Below are 14,035 nucleotides of genomic sequence, written 5' to 3'. Positions count from 1 at the left end.
GCTGTATTTATTTATTAAAACAAGTGCATTTGAAATTGCAGGAAAAAAAATAGTGCTGACATTGCACTTCATAATAGCACTATTATCCAGTCATTTTAAACATTTAACTCATTCCTTTACAGAATAAACACATTTGAAAAAAAAAGTGCAACTGTACTTATTTGCACAAAAGTGTTAACATTGTATTTCCATGGCATATTGCATTGTAACTAGTTCCACAGCAGTTTCTATTCTGTTCTTACCTTATCTCATTGATCTCATCTCATACTGTATGTGTGTTGATGTGTGCATACATATGAAAAACTTAACAAAAAGATGAACAAAACAATGAACAGAGTTGTACTTTTTAGATGTCAGGGCCCTATGCAATATGTACACATATTCTTAAGATAGTATACATTTTACTGACCTTTATTTGACTATGTTTGTGTTTTTGTAGGTGGCTAAAATACGTGGTGCTGCTGACCGCCGTCTAACGTTATGTTACTGTGTGTGATACATTGACTAACGTAACGTTATGTGTAGGTACCTCATGCAGCCCTGCTTAAAAAAAATCACTTGACAAAAAGTATGAATAAGGTAGCGAACTGCAGTGGACGCAACATATTGCCGTGTTTGCAATGACGTTATAACCATAGACATCTTATAAGTAGACGCAGCATTGGCTGCTTTGACATGAGCAATTTGGCTGCCATCTTGAAGTGGTGATGAGGAGCCGGCGAGCAGCCTAAACTGACAGTTGACAGGTAGAAAACAAAGATGGTGTTCAGCGTTTTCCTACTCAAATGAGCGGACTGTTGAAAATAGGAATCGGGTGATTACTTTTCACAAGTAAGATTTAACATTATTGTACTACTGGTTGTATTTTATGAAAATAATATTACCACAGAGTTGAGAAGGAGCAAAGATCTTCAATATATGTATGTGAAAATCACAAATAAATCTTCTGGGGGAGGATGACCCCCTTACAGGGGTTTGGTTTACAAACTTTCAGCCCCACCTAAAACAAAATTCACCAGCCGCCACTGATTATGATGCATTCTCATTTTAGGCAAAATATAAGACAATACTTTCTTAACAGTATAATTGTAACCAGGAATAAGTCTTCAAGTAACAATATTAAAATACTAACATTGTTGGGTAAGACAGAATTTGGTTTTATTCTGAATTCAGTGGTTTTAGCTGATATCTTTATATCAGCTAAAACCACCAATCATAAAAGTCTTTACTTTCAGGTGTTTATATATGTTTATGTTGAAGTATTTGGCAGACGCTTTTATCCAAAGCGACATACATAAAAAATACATATAAAACAATGACTGTAAACATGATCATTTAAGGGAAGAATGTAATACAAAATATCAATACAAAGTGTCAAGACAGAATAAACTCTCTGCTGCTGCAGCAACAGAGATACAGTCTATAAGATATATAGATATCTAATGTATTCATACATTGTTTATGTAGGATATACGCATGTATATATAACCTAATCATATTGTTTCTTCAATTTAAAAATAGCTGACCGTTTTTTTCCCCTTTCTCTTCGATTATATTCCCAGTTTTGATCTAGGACGTCTGGTCACTTATAGCGTATAAGAATATTATATTACTGTTAAGCAAACTATGAACAATAAAACACGCCAAAACATGTGTCCTTTATCATAGCTACACATATAACAAAAAAGCGCGTGAAAATGAGTGGTATTCAGTGAGGTAAGATGAATTAAATGCGCTGACAGTTCATTGCTCCTGCCAAATGAATTGCACTAGTGGAGCGGATCACCACTCCAAGATGGCGGCCCCGCGTCTCGTCTGCGCCTGTAGGCAGTAGCGCTCGATGCTGCGTCTACTTATAAGATGTCTATGGTTATAACGTTAGCAGTGAGTTTACATCCTCACTGGTTTAACTACACAGCAAATAAAAGTCACGTTACTTAGCCAATAAACGTTAGCTTACATTCAAAACTTACCCTTCTTTGTGCATCTTCAAATGTCGAACGAAGTTGGAAGTTGTTACGTCTCCGTCTATAATATTCGAACTGCATGATTTGCATAGGGCAATTCGTTTTTTGTTGACGTAGTTTTAATACCAGAACGAAATTAAATTTGGCATAATTGTTTCTCACTGGCGTGTTGTTTGACAATTCTTCTTCATTGGTTGTCCTGCAATTTGATTGGATGAGAGCTGTGGGATGAAAACAGCGTAGATCTCATTTGATTGGCTGTTGTACTGACAGCACACACGCTGACAGGAACAACACGCTGATTAGACACAGACGAAGAAAAGGAAAAATACGGAGCGGCGCGCTCCCAAATAACTTTTTAATCTTTGGGTCTTGGGGAAAGTAGCAAGTCATGTCAAGTCAAAAGGCTCAAGTCCAAGTGAAGTCACAAGTCATTGATGTTAAAGTCTAAGTCGAGTTGCAAGTCTCTTTACATTTTGTCAAGTCGAGTCCAAAGTCATCAAATTCATGACTCGAGTCTGACTCGAGTCCAAGTCATGTGACTCGAGTCCACACCTCTGGTGCCTGGTATGTTAACGTAACATATTATGGTAAGAGTCATTCAAATAACTATAACATATAGAACATGCTATATGTTTACCAAACAATCTGTCACTCCTAATCGCTAAATCCCATGAAATCTTATACGTCTAGTCTCTTACGTGAATGAGCTAAATAATATTACTTGATATTTTACGATAATGTGTTAATAATTTCACACATAGGTCGCTCCTGAGTATAAGTCGCACCCCCGGCCAAACTATGAAAAAAAATGCGACTTATAGTCCAAAAATACGGTAGTTCATTAGTTTTGTTCCAGTGTTCTGGTGTTTAGTCTTTATTCTTTTTTTTACCTTCTTCTTGCTAGGAGCGCTGATTGTGCACACACGCCTCTGCTTGGTGATTAGCCCTCGGTTCACATTTAACGCTGGCCTCATGCTACTGTTTGCGTTTCTAGCTAGCTTCATGTTAATGTTAGCATTTCTTATTAGCGTAATGCTACTGTTTGCGTTTCTGGTTAGCTTCATGCTACTGTTTGCGTTTCTGGTTAGCTTGATGCTACTGCTTACATGTCCTGTTTTTTTTTTTTTTATCACGCTATGCTAAGAGCTTTACGTTTTTGCCTTAGGCTTCATGTGTGCTTCCTAGCGACATGCCGATTCCTGACAATTTCCGGTAACGCCACGACAACACAACCTCGGAACAATTACACCGCGCACGCAGCGTACTTATGGAAGTGTACTGACGGCAGAAACTCAGCACTACTGGTGCTACAGCTAAGGCTAACAGACAAAACAAGCATCCTTTCATTAGTACACTTCAATAAGTATACTACGTACACACTCAAGTGTGCGGATGTTGACGCCGTAGTGTTGTCCCAAATCCATGACCGTCTTTGCGCACTTGCCAGAAACGACGATTGCAATATTCACCTTCTCTCCTTTTTGTTGGTGAATTGCAACCACTCAAGTAAGCCCCTCCCCTTTTGCTACTTTTTTAAAATAGTGACTATTGAGGGTGGTTAGTGTCCATCACTACGGTCTCATTTTGGGCTGTTTTTTTTTAGTGTGCACTCAAAAGACTTAAGTGTACCAATGGAGAAACAGTATAGCAGGGGTGTCCAAACTACGGCCCGCGGGCGTCTTCACGAGTTGAATAAACGTAGTATTCATATCATATACTAATAATACCTGCCATTCTGTCGCTATGCGATGGTCAACAAAAGTTACTCAACCATTAATTGTACTTGCACGTTGACACTACAGCATTTACATATAAGACCCAATCCAAACAACCTTCCCTAGTCCATCCATCCATCCATTTTCTACCGCGTGTCCCGTTCGGGGTCGCGGTGCAGAAAACAACAACCAACTAGTACAAAAATTCTAAATAAAATGACACAACCTGCTCATTAAACTTTGCGGATATTATAAAACACGTCCAATCAACATTGGAAAAAAAAAATACTGTATACACCCATTTAAATCCCTTACCCATGCATGATGGGAAAAATGCAAAACACTCCACACATTTATCCATCTTTGGCACGTTTTAGCTGCTTAATATTTCTGATTGATTAAAAAACCTTAAGGAGGTCATCGCGGAAGGAAACAAGGTAGGAGTCAAACTTTCACATACTCTTAATATTCAATTATAGTAATTATTAATTATATATCATATTATTATAATAATATGTACTCATGTATAGGCTTTTATGTATATATATATATATATATATATATATATATATATATATATATATATATATATATATATATATATATATATATATATATATATATATATATATATATATATATATATATATATATATATATATATATATACTACCGTTCAAAAGTTTGGGGTCACCCAAACAATTTTGTGGAATAGCCTTCATTTCTAAGAACAAGAATAGACAGTCGAGTTTCCGATGAAAGTTCTCTTTTTCTGGCCATTTTGAGCGTTTAATTGACCCCACAAATGTGATGCTCCAGAAACTCAATCTGCTCAAAGGAAGGTCAGTTTTGTAGCTTCTGTAACGAGCTAAACTGTTTTCAGATGTGTGAACATGATTGCACAAGGGTTTTCTAATCATCAATTAGCCTTCTGAGCCACTGAGCAAACACATTGTACCATTAGAACACCGGAGTGATAGTTGCTGGAAATGGGCCTCTATACAACTATGTAGATATTGCACCAAATACCAGACATTTGCAGCTAGAATAGTAATTTGCCACATTAGCAATGTATAGAGTGTATTTCTTTAAAGTTAAGACTAGTTTAAAATTATCTTCATTGAAAAGTACAGTGCTTTTCCTTCAAAAATAAGGACATTTCAATCCGACCCCAAACTTTTGAACGGTAGTGTATATATATATATATATATATATATATATATATATATATATATATATATATATATATATATATATATATATATATATATATATTAGGGCTGTGAATCTTTGGGTGTCCCACAATTCGATTCAATATCGATTCTTGGGGTCACGATTCGATTCAAAATTGATTTTTTCGATTCAACGCGATTCTTTATTCAAAAACGATATTTTTCCGATTCAAACGGAATCTCTATTCATTCAATAAATAGGATTTCAGCAGGATCTACCCCAGTCTGCTGACATGCAAGCAGAGTAGTAGATTTTTGTAAAAAGCTTTTATAATTGTAAAGGACAATGTTTTATCAACTGATTGCAATAATGTAAATTTGTTTTAACTATTAAATGAACCAAAAATATGACTTATTTTATCTTTGTGAAAATATTGGACACAGTGTGTTGTCAAGCTTATGAGATGCGATGCAAGTGTAAGCCACTGTGACACTATTGTTCTTTTTTATTTTTATAAATGTCTAATGATAATGTCAATGGGGGATTTCTAATCACTGCTATGTTGAAATTGTAACTAATGTTGATACTGTTGTTGATAATATTCATTTTTGTTTCACTACTTTTGGTTTGTTCTGTGTCGTGTTTGTGTCTCCTCTCAATTGTTCTGTTTATTGCAGTTCTGAGTGTTGCTGGGTCGGGTTTGGTTTTGGAATTGGATTGCATTGTTATGGTATTGCTGTGTATTGTTTTGTTGGATTGATTTTTTTTTTTAAAAATACAAAAAATTAAAATAATTAAAAAAATATATATATATTTTTTCAAAATGAGAATCGATTCTGAATCGCACAACATGAGAATCGCGATTCGAATTCGAATCAATTTTATATATATATAAGTACAAGTTTAGACACCCCTGCAGTAGTGGCTACTACCTACTGAAACTTGAGTCTAACATGGTAAACAATAGGGATGCACAAAAAAAAACGATTCGCATCCAAATTGTGATTCTAAATTGATCTGTAATTTTCAAAAGTCTATTACATTTTTTGGGGGTTAATTAAAAAAATAATAATAATTTGAAAAAATAAGGGACAAGCGGTAGAAAATGGATGGGATGGAAGTTTTTATGCCATCTCCGTGCAACCAGGAGGAGACTTTATAACCTGTAACCCAGTGTTTCTCACACTTTTTTTTTTTTTTTTTACCAAGTAGCATCTCAGAAAACACTTTGGCTAACTGTAGGAAACGCCCTTCAAGTACCACCATAATGACAACATTAAAATACAGTAGTGTAGTAGACCTAAGTATTCATTAAGTACCACCATAATGACAACATTAAAATACAGTAGTGTAGTAGACCTAAGTATTCATTAAGTACCACCATAATGACAACATTAAAATACAGTAGTGTATTATACCTAAGTATTCATTAAGTACCACCATAATGACAACATTCAAATACAGTAGCGTAGTAGATCCAAGTATTCATCAAGTACCACCATAATGACAACATTAAATACAGTAGCGTAGTAGATCCAAGTATTCATCAAGTACCACCATAATGACAACATTAAATACAGTAGCGAAGTAGACCTAAGTATTCATCAAGTACCACCATAATGACAACATTAAAATACAGTAGCATAGTAGACCTAAGTATGCATTAAAAACGAGGCAGAGGTTTTATTTAACAAGTATGTATAATAGTTTTGGCCACTGTTAACATTACACACAGTTTGAACAGTGACACTGTGTTTGAATATAGGAAAATAAAAGTGTATTTAAGTAATGAACAACATCTTTTGTTGGATCCACTGTGGACTGGACTTTCACAATGTTATGTCAGACCCACTCGACATCCGTTGCTTTCGGTCTCCCCTAGAGGGGGGGGGGGGGGGGGGTTACCCACATATGCGGTCCTCTCCAAGGTTTCTCATAGTCATTCACCGACGCCCCACTGGGGTGAGTTTTTCCTTGCCCGTATGTGGGCTCTGTACCGAGGATGTCGTTGTGGCTTGTACAGCCCTTTGAGACACTTGTGATTTAGGGCTATATAAATAAACATTGATTGATTGATTGATCTTTTGCTACCACTAGATGGAGCCAGTGTACCACTTGGGGGTGCGCATACTACAGTTTGAGTAACCTGTTTTGAAAATGTTTTATAAGAATTATTATACCAAATAATAGATTGCGAGAATTGATTCTGAATGGAATCGTCACCCCCGGAATCGGATGGACTGGTTAGGTGCCACCCCCTAGTAACCAAGGTAACGAGCTGAAAAACAATGGATACCGGCGTGCATGATCTGACAGCGGCGGTCGTTCGTGCTGACGCTGCAGCGGTAAACGGCTCCCGAAGAGCGACTTGACGAAGAAGAGTTGTCCACCGGCGCGCCCACCACCAACCTGACACACACACACACACACAGGGAGCCTGTCTCATTTACATACTCATTAGCATAGACACGCCCAACAAGACCAAGGACATACCAGCTGTGAGTTCGGTGACGGTGCAGCAGGACCGAGTACCCGAACATGGAGTCATTTACGCCACGGAACTCCACAACGTTCTCCAGATCCAAGGTGTAGCCTGCAGCGTGACCCAGCAGGACCAGGACCAGGACCAGGACCGGCCTGGTCGACGAGGGACACATTTCAGGGGACTCAACTGCAGGACAAGCACCAACACAATCATGTCAGAAAAACACTAAGTAGGGCAAAGTGCACTTAAGTGTGTGCAGTAATGGACACTCAGCACACTCAAGCGTCACCGGGGTTTCAATTCACAAAAAAAGGGAGAATAGATTAATATTGCAAGCTGTATTTTTGGTAAGTGCCAAACGACAGTAATAGATTTGGTACAGCACTACACTGTCGCCTTGTGCGCACTTAGGAAGTGTACTCAGTGCACTTCATGCAGCCAGCACTGTGTCTTCTGAGTAGTGAAAGTGCACTGCAAAAGGAACTACAATTTGTTGGGCTGCCCAATGTGTGCAAGACACTGATACGCACGAGTGGGGGTGAAATCCTTGAGTGTCCAAGATGAGTGGAGTGGGTGGATGGTAGATTGCTTCCAATCGCTTGGGAAATGTGGGATATGGAGAGGTTTGTGTATTGCCCATTCATTGTCAATAAGGGGGAATTCCTGGAAATTCAAGGGAAAACCGGGAATTTTGGGAAAGGTAAAACATGTTTTGCCTTTGAGATCTGGGAAGAGTCGTGTGTGGATGGTTGAAAGGTCCGAATCGGGTGGGAAAACGGTGCAAGATTTTGAGCATTGTAGAACTATGAGCATGGGAATTTTCTGAAAATTTGGGTATTTCGGGAAAACCTGGAGTTTTTGAAAATATTAATACTAGCACAATTGTTCGAGATTATATAAATGGGTTGGTGTTGGAATGTTTCGAATTGGTTGAAAAAAGTTGACGTAGTAACAGTTTGAATTCAAAACGGGTATTTCGGAATTCCTGGAATTTTAGGAAAATCTGGAATCTTTACGGAAAAAAGATACAAACTTCTTTTGTCCTAAATAAAAGGAATGTTTTGATGGTAGAATGGTTGGATTTGGTTGAAAAATGTGGACCGTGGAAACTTTCCAGAAAGAAGTGAAAAAATAGGGCTTTGCAAAACCGGGAATTCTAGGAATTCTTGGAATTCTTGGAATTTTTTGGAACTTGGAAAATGATAGTTTGTTTTTCCAGGGTGAGTGGAGTGTGTGGATGGTGGAACGCTTCCAATCGTTTGGGAAATGTGGGATATGGAGAGGTTTGTGTATTGCCCATTCATTGTCAATAGGGGGGGAATTCCTGGAAATTCAGAGGGAAACCGGGAATTTTGGGAAAGGCAAAACATGTTTTGCCTTTGAGATCTGGGAAGAGTCGTGTGTGGATGGTTGAAAGGTCCGAATCGGGTGGGAAAACGGTGCAAGATTTTGAGCATTATAGAACTATGAGCATGGGAATTTTCTGAAAATGTGGGTATTTCGGGAAAACCTGGAATTTTTGAAAATATTAATACTAGCACAATTGTTCAAGATGATATAAATGGGTTGGTGTTGGAATGTTTCGAATTGGTTGAAAAAAGTTGACGTAGTAAACAGTTTGAATTCAAAATGGGTATTTCGGAATTCCTGGAATTTTAAGAAAATCGGGAATCTTTACGGAAAAAAAGATACAAACTTCTGTTGTCCTAACTAAAAAGAATGTTTTGATGGTAGAATGGTTGGATTTGGTTGAAAAATGTGGACCGTGGAAACTTTCCAGAAAGAAGTGAAAAAATAGGGCTTTGCAAAACCGGGAATTCTAGGAATTCTTGGAATTTTTTGGAACTTGGAAAATGATAGTTTGTTTGTCCAGGGTGAGTGGAGTGTGTGGTTGGTTGAACGCTTCCAATCGCTTGGGAAATGTGGGATATGGAGAGGTTTGTGTATTGGGGGGCGTGCCTTAAAGGCACTGCCTTTAGCGTCCTCTCTCACCTGAAAAGGAGACTATTATATATGTCTCCGTTATCCATAGGTTTATCTATAACCCATAAAGTAGGCAGGCACGGAGCTATTTCTCAGCGTGTGTTTATTCCAGCCGGCACGTTAATACACTGACACACAACATTCGGATTCCCATCATGCATTGCTTCAAAACTACGGCAAGTTGTAATATCCAACCCCCCCCCCCAATCTCCCGAATTCGGAGGTCTCAGGGCTGGCATGAATGGCGTGAACGCGCGTTAGCGCTCAAAAATGCTATGTGTAAGTGCACTAATTCTAACAAAGTATACATCAGGGGTGTCCAAACTCCGGTAAAATGGAAGGATGTTGAACGTTTTATACATTAAAGGTTAGAGATGTCCGATAATGGCTTTTTTGCCGATTTCCGATATTGTCCAACTCTTAGTTACCGATTCCGATATCAACCGATACCGATATATACAGTCGTGGAATTAACACGTTATTATGCCTAATTTTGTTGTGACGCCCCGCTGGATGCATTAAACAATGTAACTTTACCATGAATTGTTTAACGTGGACCCCAACTTAAACAAGTTGAAAAACTTATTCGGGTGTTACCATTTAGTGGTCAATTGTACGGAATATGTACTGTACTGTGCAATCTACTAATACAAGTTTCAATCAATCAATCAAAAACAAGGTTTTCCAAAATAGGAGAACAACTTCAACTCCAGTTATGGAAAAAAGTGCCAACATGGCACTGCCATATTTATTATTATAGTCACAAAGTGCATTTTTTTTTGGAAAAACATGCCTCAAAACAACAGCTACAAAAACAATGAAAGCACACAGCTTCAGTCCAGAGTATACCTACGTCCGTGTTTTACCAGATATGTACCGCTCCGTTCAGCGGCGTTTTAAAAAGTCATTCATTTTACTTTTTGAAACCGATACCGAAAATTTCCGATATTACATTTTAAAGCATTTATCGGCCGATATTATCGGACATCTCTATTAAAGATGCTAAAGCTAAACCTGGACGTCAAATTAAGCTAAGCTAGTTGAACAAAACAGCCACTTTAGCTTTTGCTTATCGGTGACCGAGGAAATTAGAAATGACAAATAGGGCTGTCAAAAATAACAAGTTAACTCATGCGATTAATCACAAAAAATATTGCATTAATCAGGTATATACGCAGATTAATCATGCAATTTATTTTGCTCCCTTTTTTTGTAACTATTCTAACAAAAAAATTGCATTTTTTATTTTATTGAATTGTTTAAATTAATTGAAATCATGCAAGCAAGTTGACACTACTAGTAATTCCTGTAGTTAATCCTGATTAATCCAAATTCAAAAGTGTGATTAACCTGATTTTAACAATGTATCATTACTAACAACTAGAGATGTCCGATAATATCGGCAGGCCGATATTATCGGCCGATAAATGCTTTAAAATGTAATATCGGAAATTATCGGTATCGTTTTTTTTATCGGTATCGGTATCGTTTTTTGTTTGTTTTTTTTAATCAACATAAAAAACACAAGATACACTTACGATTAGTGCACCAACCCAAAAAACCTCCCTCCCCCATTTACACTCATTCACACTCATTCACACAAAAGGGTTGTTTCTTTCTGTTATTAATATTCTGGTTCCTACATTATATATCAATATATATCAATACTTACTTTTTGAAACCGATACCAAAAATTTCCGATATTACATTTTAAAGCATTTATCGGCCGATATTATCGGACATCTCTATTAAAGATGCTAAAGCTAAACCTGGACGTCAAATTAAGCTAAGCTAGTTGAACAAAACAGCCACTTTAGCTATGGGTTATCGGTGACCAAGGAAATTAGAAATGACAAATAGGGCTGTCAAAAATAACAAGTTAACTTATGCGATTAATCACAAAAAATATTGCATTAATCAGGTATATACGCAGATTAATCATGCAATTTATTTTGCTCCCTTTTTTTGTAACTATTCTAACAAAAAAATTGCATTTTTTATTTTATTGAATTGTTTAAATTAATTGAAATCATGCAAGCAAGTTGACACTACTAGTAATTCCTGTAGTTAATCCTGATTAATCCAAATTCAAAAGTGTGATTAACCTGATTTTAACAATGTATCATTACTAACAACTAGAGATGTCCGATAATATCGGCCTGCCGATAAATGCTTTAAAATGTAATATCGGAAATTATCGGTATCGTTTTTTTATCGGTATCGGTATCGTTTTTTTTTTTTTTTTTTTTTTTAATTAAATCAACATAAAAAACACAAGATACACTTACGATTAGTGCACCAACCCAAAAAACCTCCCTCCCCCATTTACACTCATTCACACAAAAGGGTTGTTTCTTTCTGTTATTAATATTCTGGTTCCTACATTATATATCAATATATATCAATACAGTCTGCAAGGGATACAGTCCGTAAGCACACATGATTGTGCGTGCTGCTGGTCCACTAATAGTACTAACCTTTAACAGTTAATTTGACTCATTTTCATTAATTACTAGTTTCTATGTAACTGTTTTTATATTGTTTTACTTTCTTTTTTTATTCAAGAAAATGTTTTTAATTTATTTATCTCATTTTATTGTATTTTATTTTAAAAAGACCTTATCGTCATTATACCTGGTTGTCCAAATTAGGCATAATAATGTGTTAATTCCACTACTCTATATATCGGTATCGGTTGTTATCGGTATCGGGCGGTATAGTTCGGTTGGTAGAGTGTCCGTGCCAGCAACTTGAGGGTTGCAGGTTCGATCCCCGCTTCCGCCATCCTAGTCACTGCCGTTGTGTCCTTGGGCAAGACACTTTACCCACCTGCTCCCGGTGCCACCCACACTGGTTTAAATGTAACTTAGATATTGGGTTTCACAATGTAAAGCGCTTTGAGTCACTTGAGAAAAAGCGCTATATAAATGTAATTCACTTCACACTTCACTAATTAAGAGTTGGACAATATCGGAATATCGGATATCGGCAAAAAGCCATTATCGGACATCCCTACTAACAACACATGGATAAAAAATTATTAATGACATTTTTAATTAATAAAGTATTAATGACATTTTTTGCATCTGCCGAGGGCCAAAAAAAACCCAGCTGGAAGCCGAAATTGGCCCCGGGGCCGCACTTTGGACACCCCTGGTTTACACACGGAAGTGTTCCATTTAGGAAACAGCTTGCCGTGTTTCACCTTAAAAGCCCTCAGCAGGAAATGCAAGAGTGATTTTCAGAATGAAGGCATGCACAGACTTCCTGTTAGCCCTCATTGACTTTGAATATGTAAACTATTACAAGAATTAAAAAACTATTAAAAAAAAAAAAAAAGTTAAAATGGTCTTGAATGAAAGAAGTTCGGAAAAGTTCCTTCTTCTTCTTCTTTTCTTTTTTTTTTACACGCATGCTCATCCCCACGCCCGAGCAGCGTGCGTGCGCCTCACCGTTACAGCAGATGTTCTCCTCGCCTTGGTTATGCCAGATGTTGGACCAGAAGACTTTTGATGAATACTCCGTGAACGCGTGAGTCGATGCCGGACTTGTGTGTGTGTGAGTGTGTGTGTCTGTGTGTGTGTGAGAGAAAAAAGTGTGTGTGAGTGTGTGTGTGAGGAGAAAAGTTGAAGTCAATGAAAAAAGACCCTCCCTCCCTGCGCGCGTGCACGCGTAACGGTGTTTCCTCTACTCCCTCGCGGGACGGTGCGCGCGTGCATGTGAGAGGGGCGTTTCCTCCATTTATTATCACTACTGTGTCAATGACTGTAATCTGATTACACCCTGGATACTACTGGCAGCTATACTGGAATACTACTTCATCTGATCAAATACTGGCAACTATTCTGGAATACTACTTCGTCCGATCAAATACTGTCAACTATACTGGAATACTACTTCATCTGATCAAATACTGGCAACTATACTGAAATACTACTTCATCTGATCAAATGCTGTCAACTATACTGGAATACTACTTCATCTGATCAAATACTGTCAACTATTCTGGAATACTACTTCATCTGATCAAATGCTGTCAACTATACTGAAATACTACTTCATCTGATCAAATGCTGTCAATTACACACTGAAAGACTACTTCATCTGATCAAATACTGGCAACTATACTGAAATACTACTTCGTCCGATCAAATACTGGCAACTATACTGAAATACTACTTCATCTGATCAAATACTGGCAACTATACTGAAATACTACTTCATCTGATCAAATACTGGCAACTATACTGAAATACTACTTCGTCCGATCAAATACTGGCAACTATACTGAAATACTACTTCATCTGATCAAATACTGTCAACTATTCTGGAATACTACTTCATCTGATCAAATGCTGTCAACTATACTGAAATACTACTTCATCTGATCAAATACTGGCAACTATACTGAAATACTACTTCATCTGATCAAATACTGGCAACTATACTGAAAGACTACTTCATCTGATCAAATGCTGTCAATTACACACTGAAAGACTACTTCATCTGATCAAATACTGGCAACTACACACTGGAATACTACTTCATCTGATCAAATACTGGCAACTATACTGAAATACTACTTCATCTGATCAAATACCGGCAACTATACTGAAATACTACTTCGTCCGATCAAATACTGTCAACTATACTGAAATACTACTTCATCTGATCAAATACTGGCAACTATTCTGGAATACTACTTCGTC

General features: G+C 37.3%; 1 protein-coding gene across 1 annotated transcript in view; it reads right to left on the bottom strand.

Annotated features, from left to right (window-relative positions):
• itga4 (integrin alpha 4) overlaps nt 1-12,908 on the bottom strand; it is a 41,974-nt gene extending 29,066 nt beyond the window's left edge. The window contains exons 1-3 of the mRNA XM_062061425.1: nt 12,779-12,908; nt 7,352-7,529; nt 7,155-7,267 (exon numbers count right to left, since the gene is read on the bottom strand). Coding sequence (XP_061917409.1) covers nt 7,155-7,267; nt 7,352-7,515 — 277 coding nt within the window. The 5' untranslated portion in view covers nt 7,516-7,529; nt 12,779-12,908. The remainder of the gene's footprint in view (nt 1-7,154; nt 7,268-7,351; nt 7,530-12,778) is intronic.
• Nucleotides 12,909-14,035: the final 1,127 nt, after the last annotated feature.

The sequence above is a fragment of the Entelurus aequoreus genome, linkage group LG10, assembly GCF_033978785.1.
Source record: "Entelurus aequoreus isolate RoL-2023_Sb linkage group LG10, RoL_Eaeq_v1.1, whole genome shotgun sequence".
In the NCBI taxonomy this organism is placed as follows: domain Eukaryota; kingdom Metazoa; phylum Chordata; class Actinopteri; order Syngnathiformes; family Syngnathidae; genus Entelurus; species Entelurus aequoreus.
This window is presented reverse-complemented; position numbering and strand designations above follow the sequence as displayed.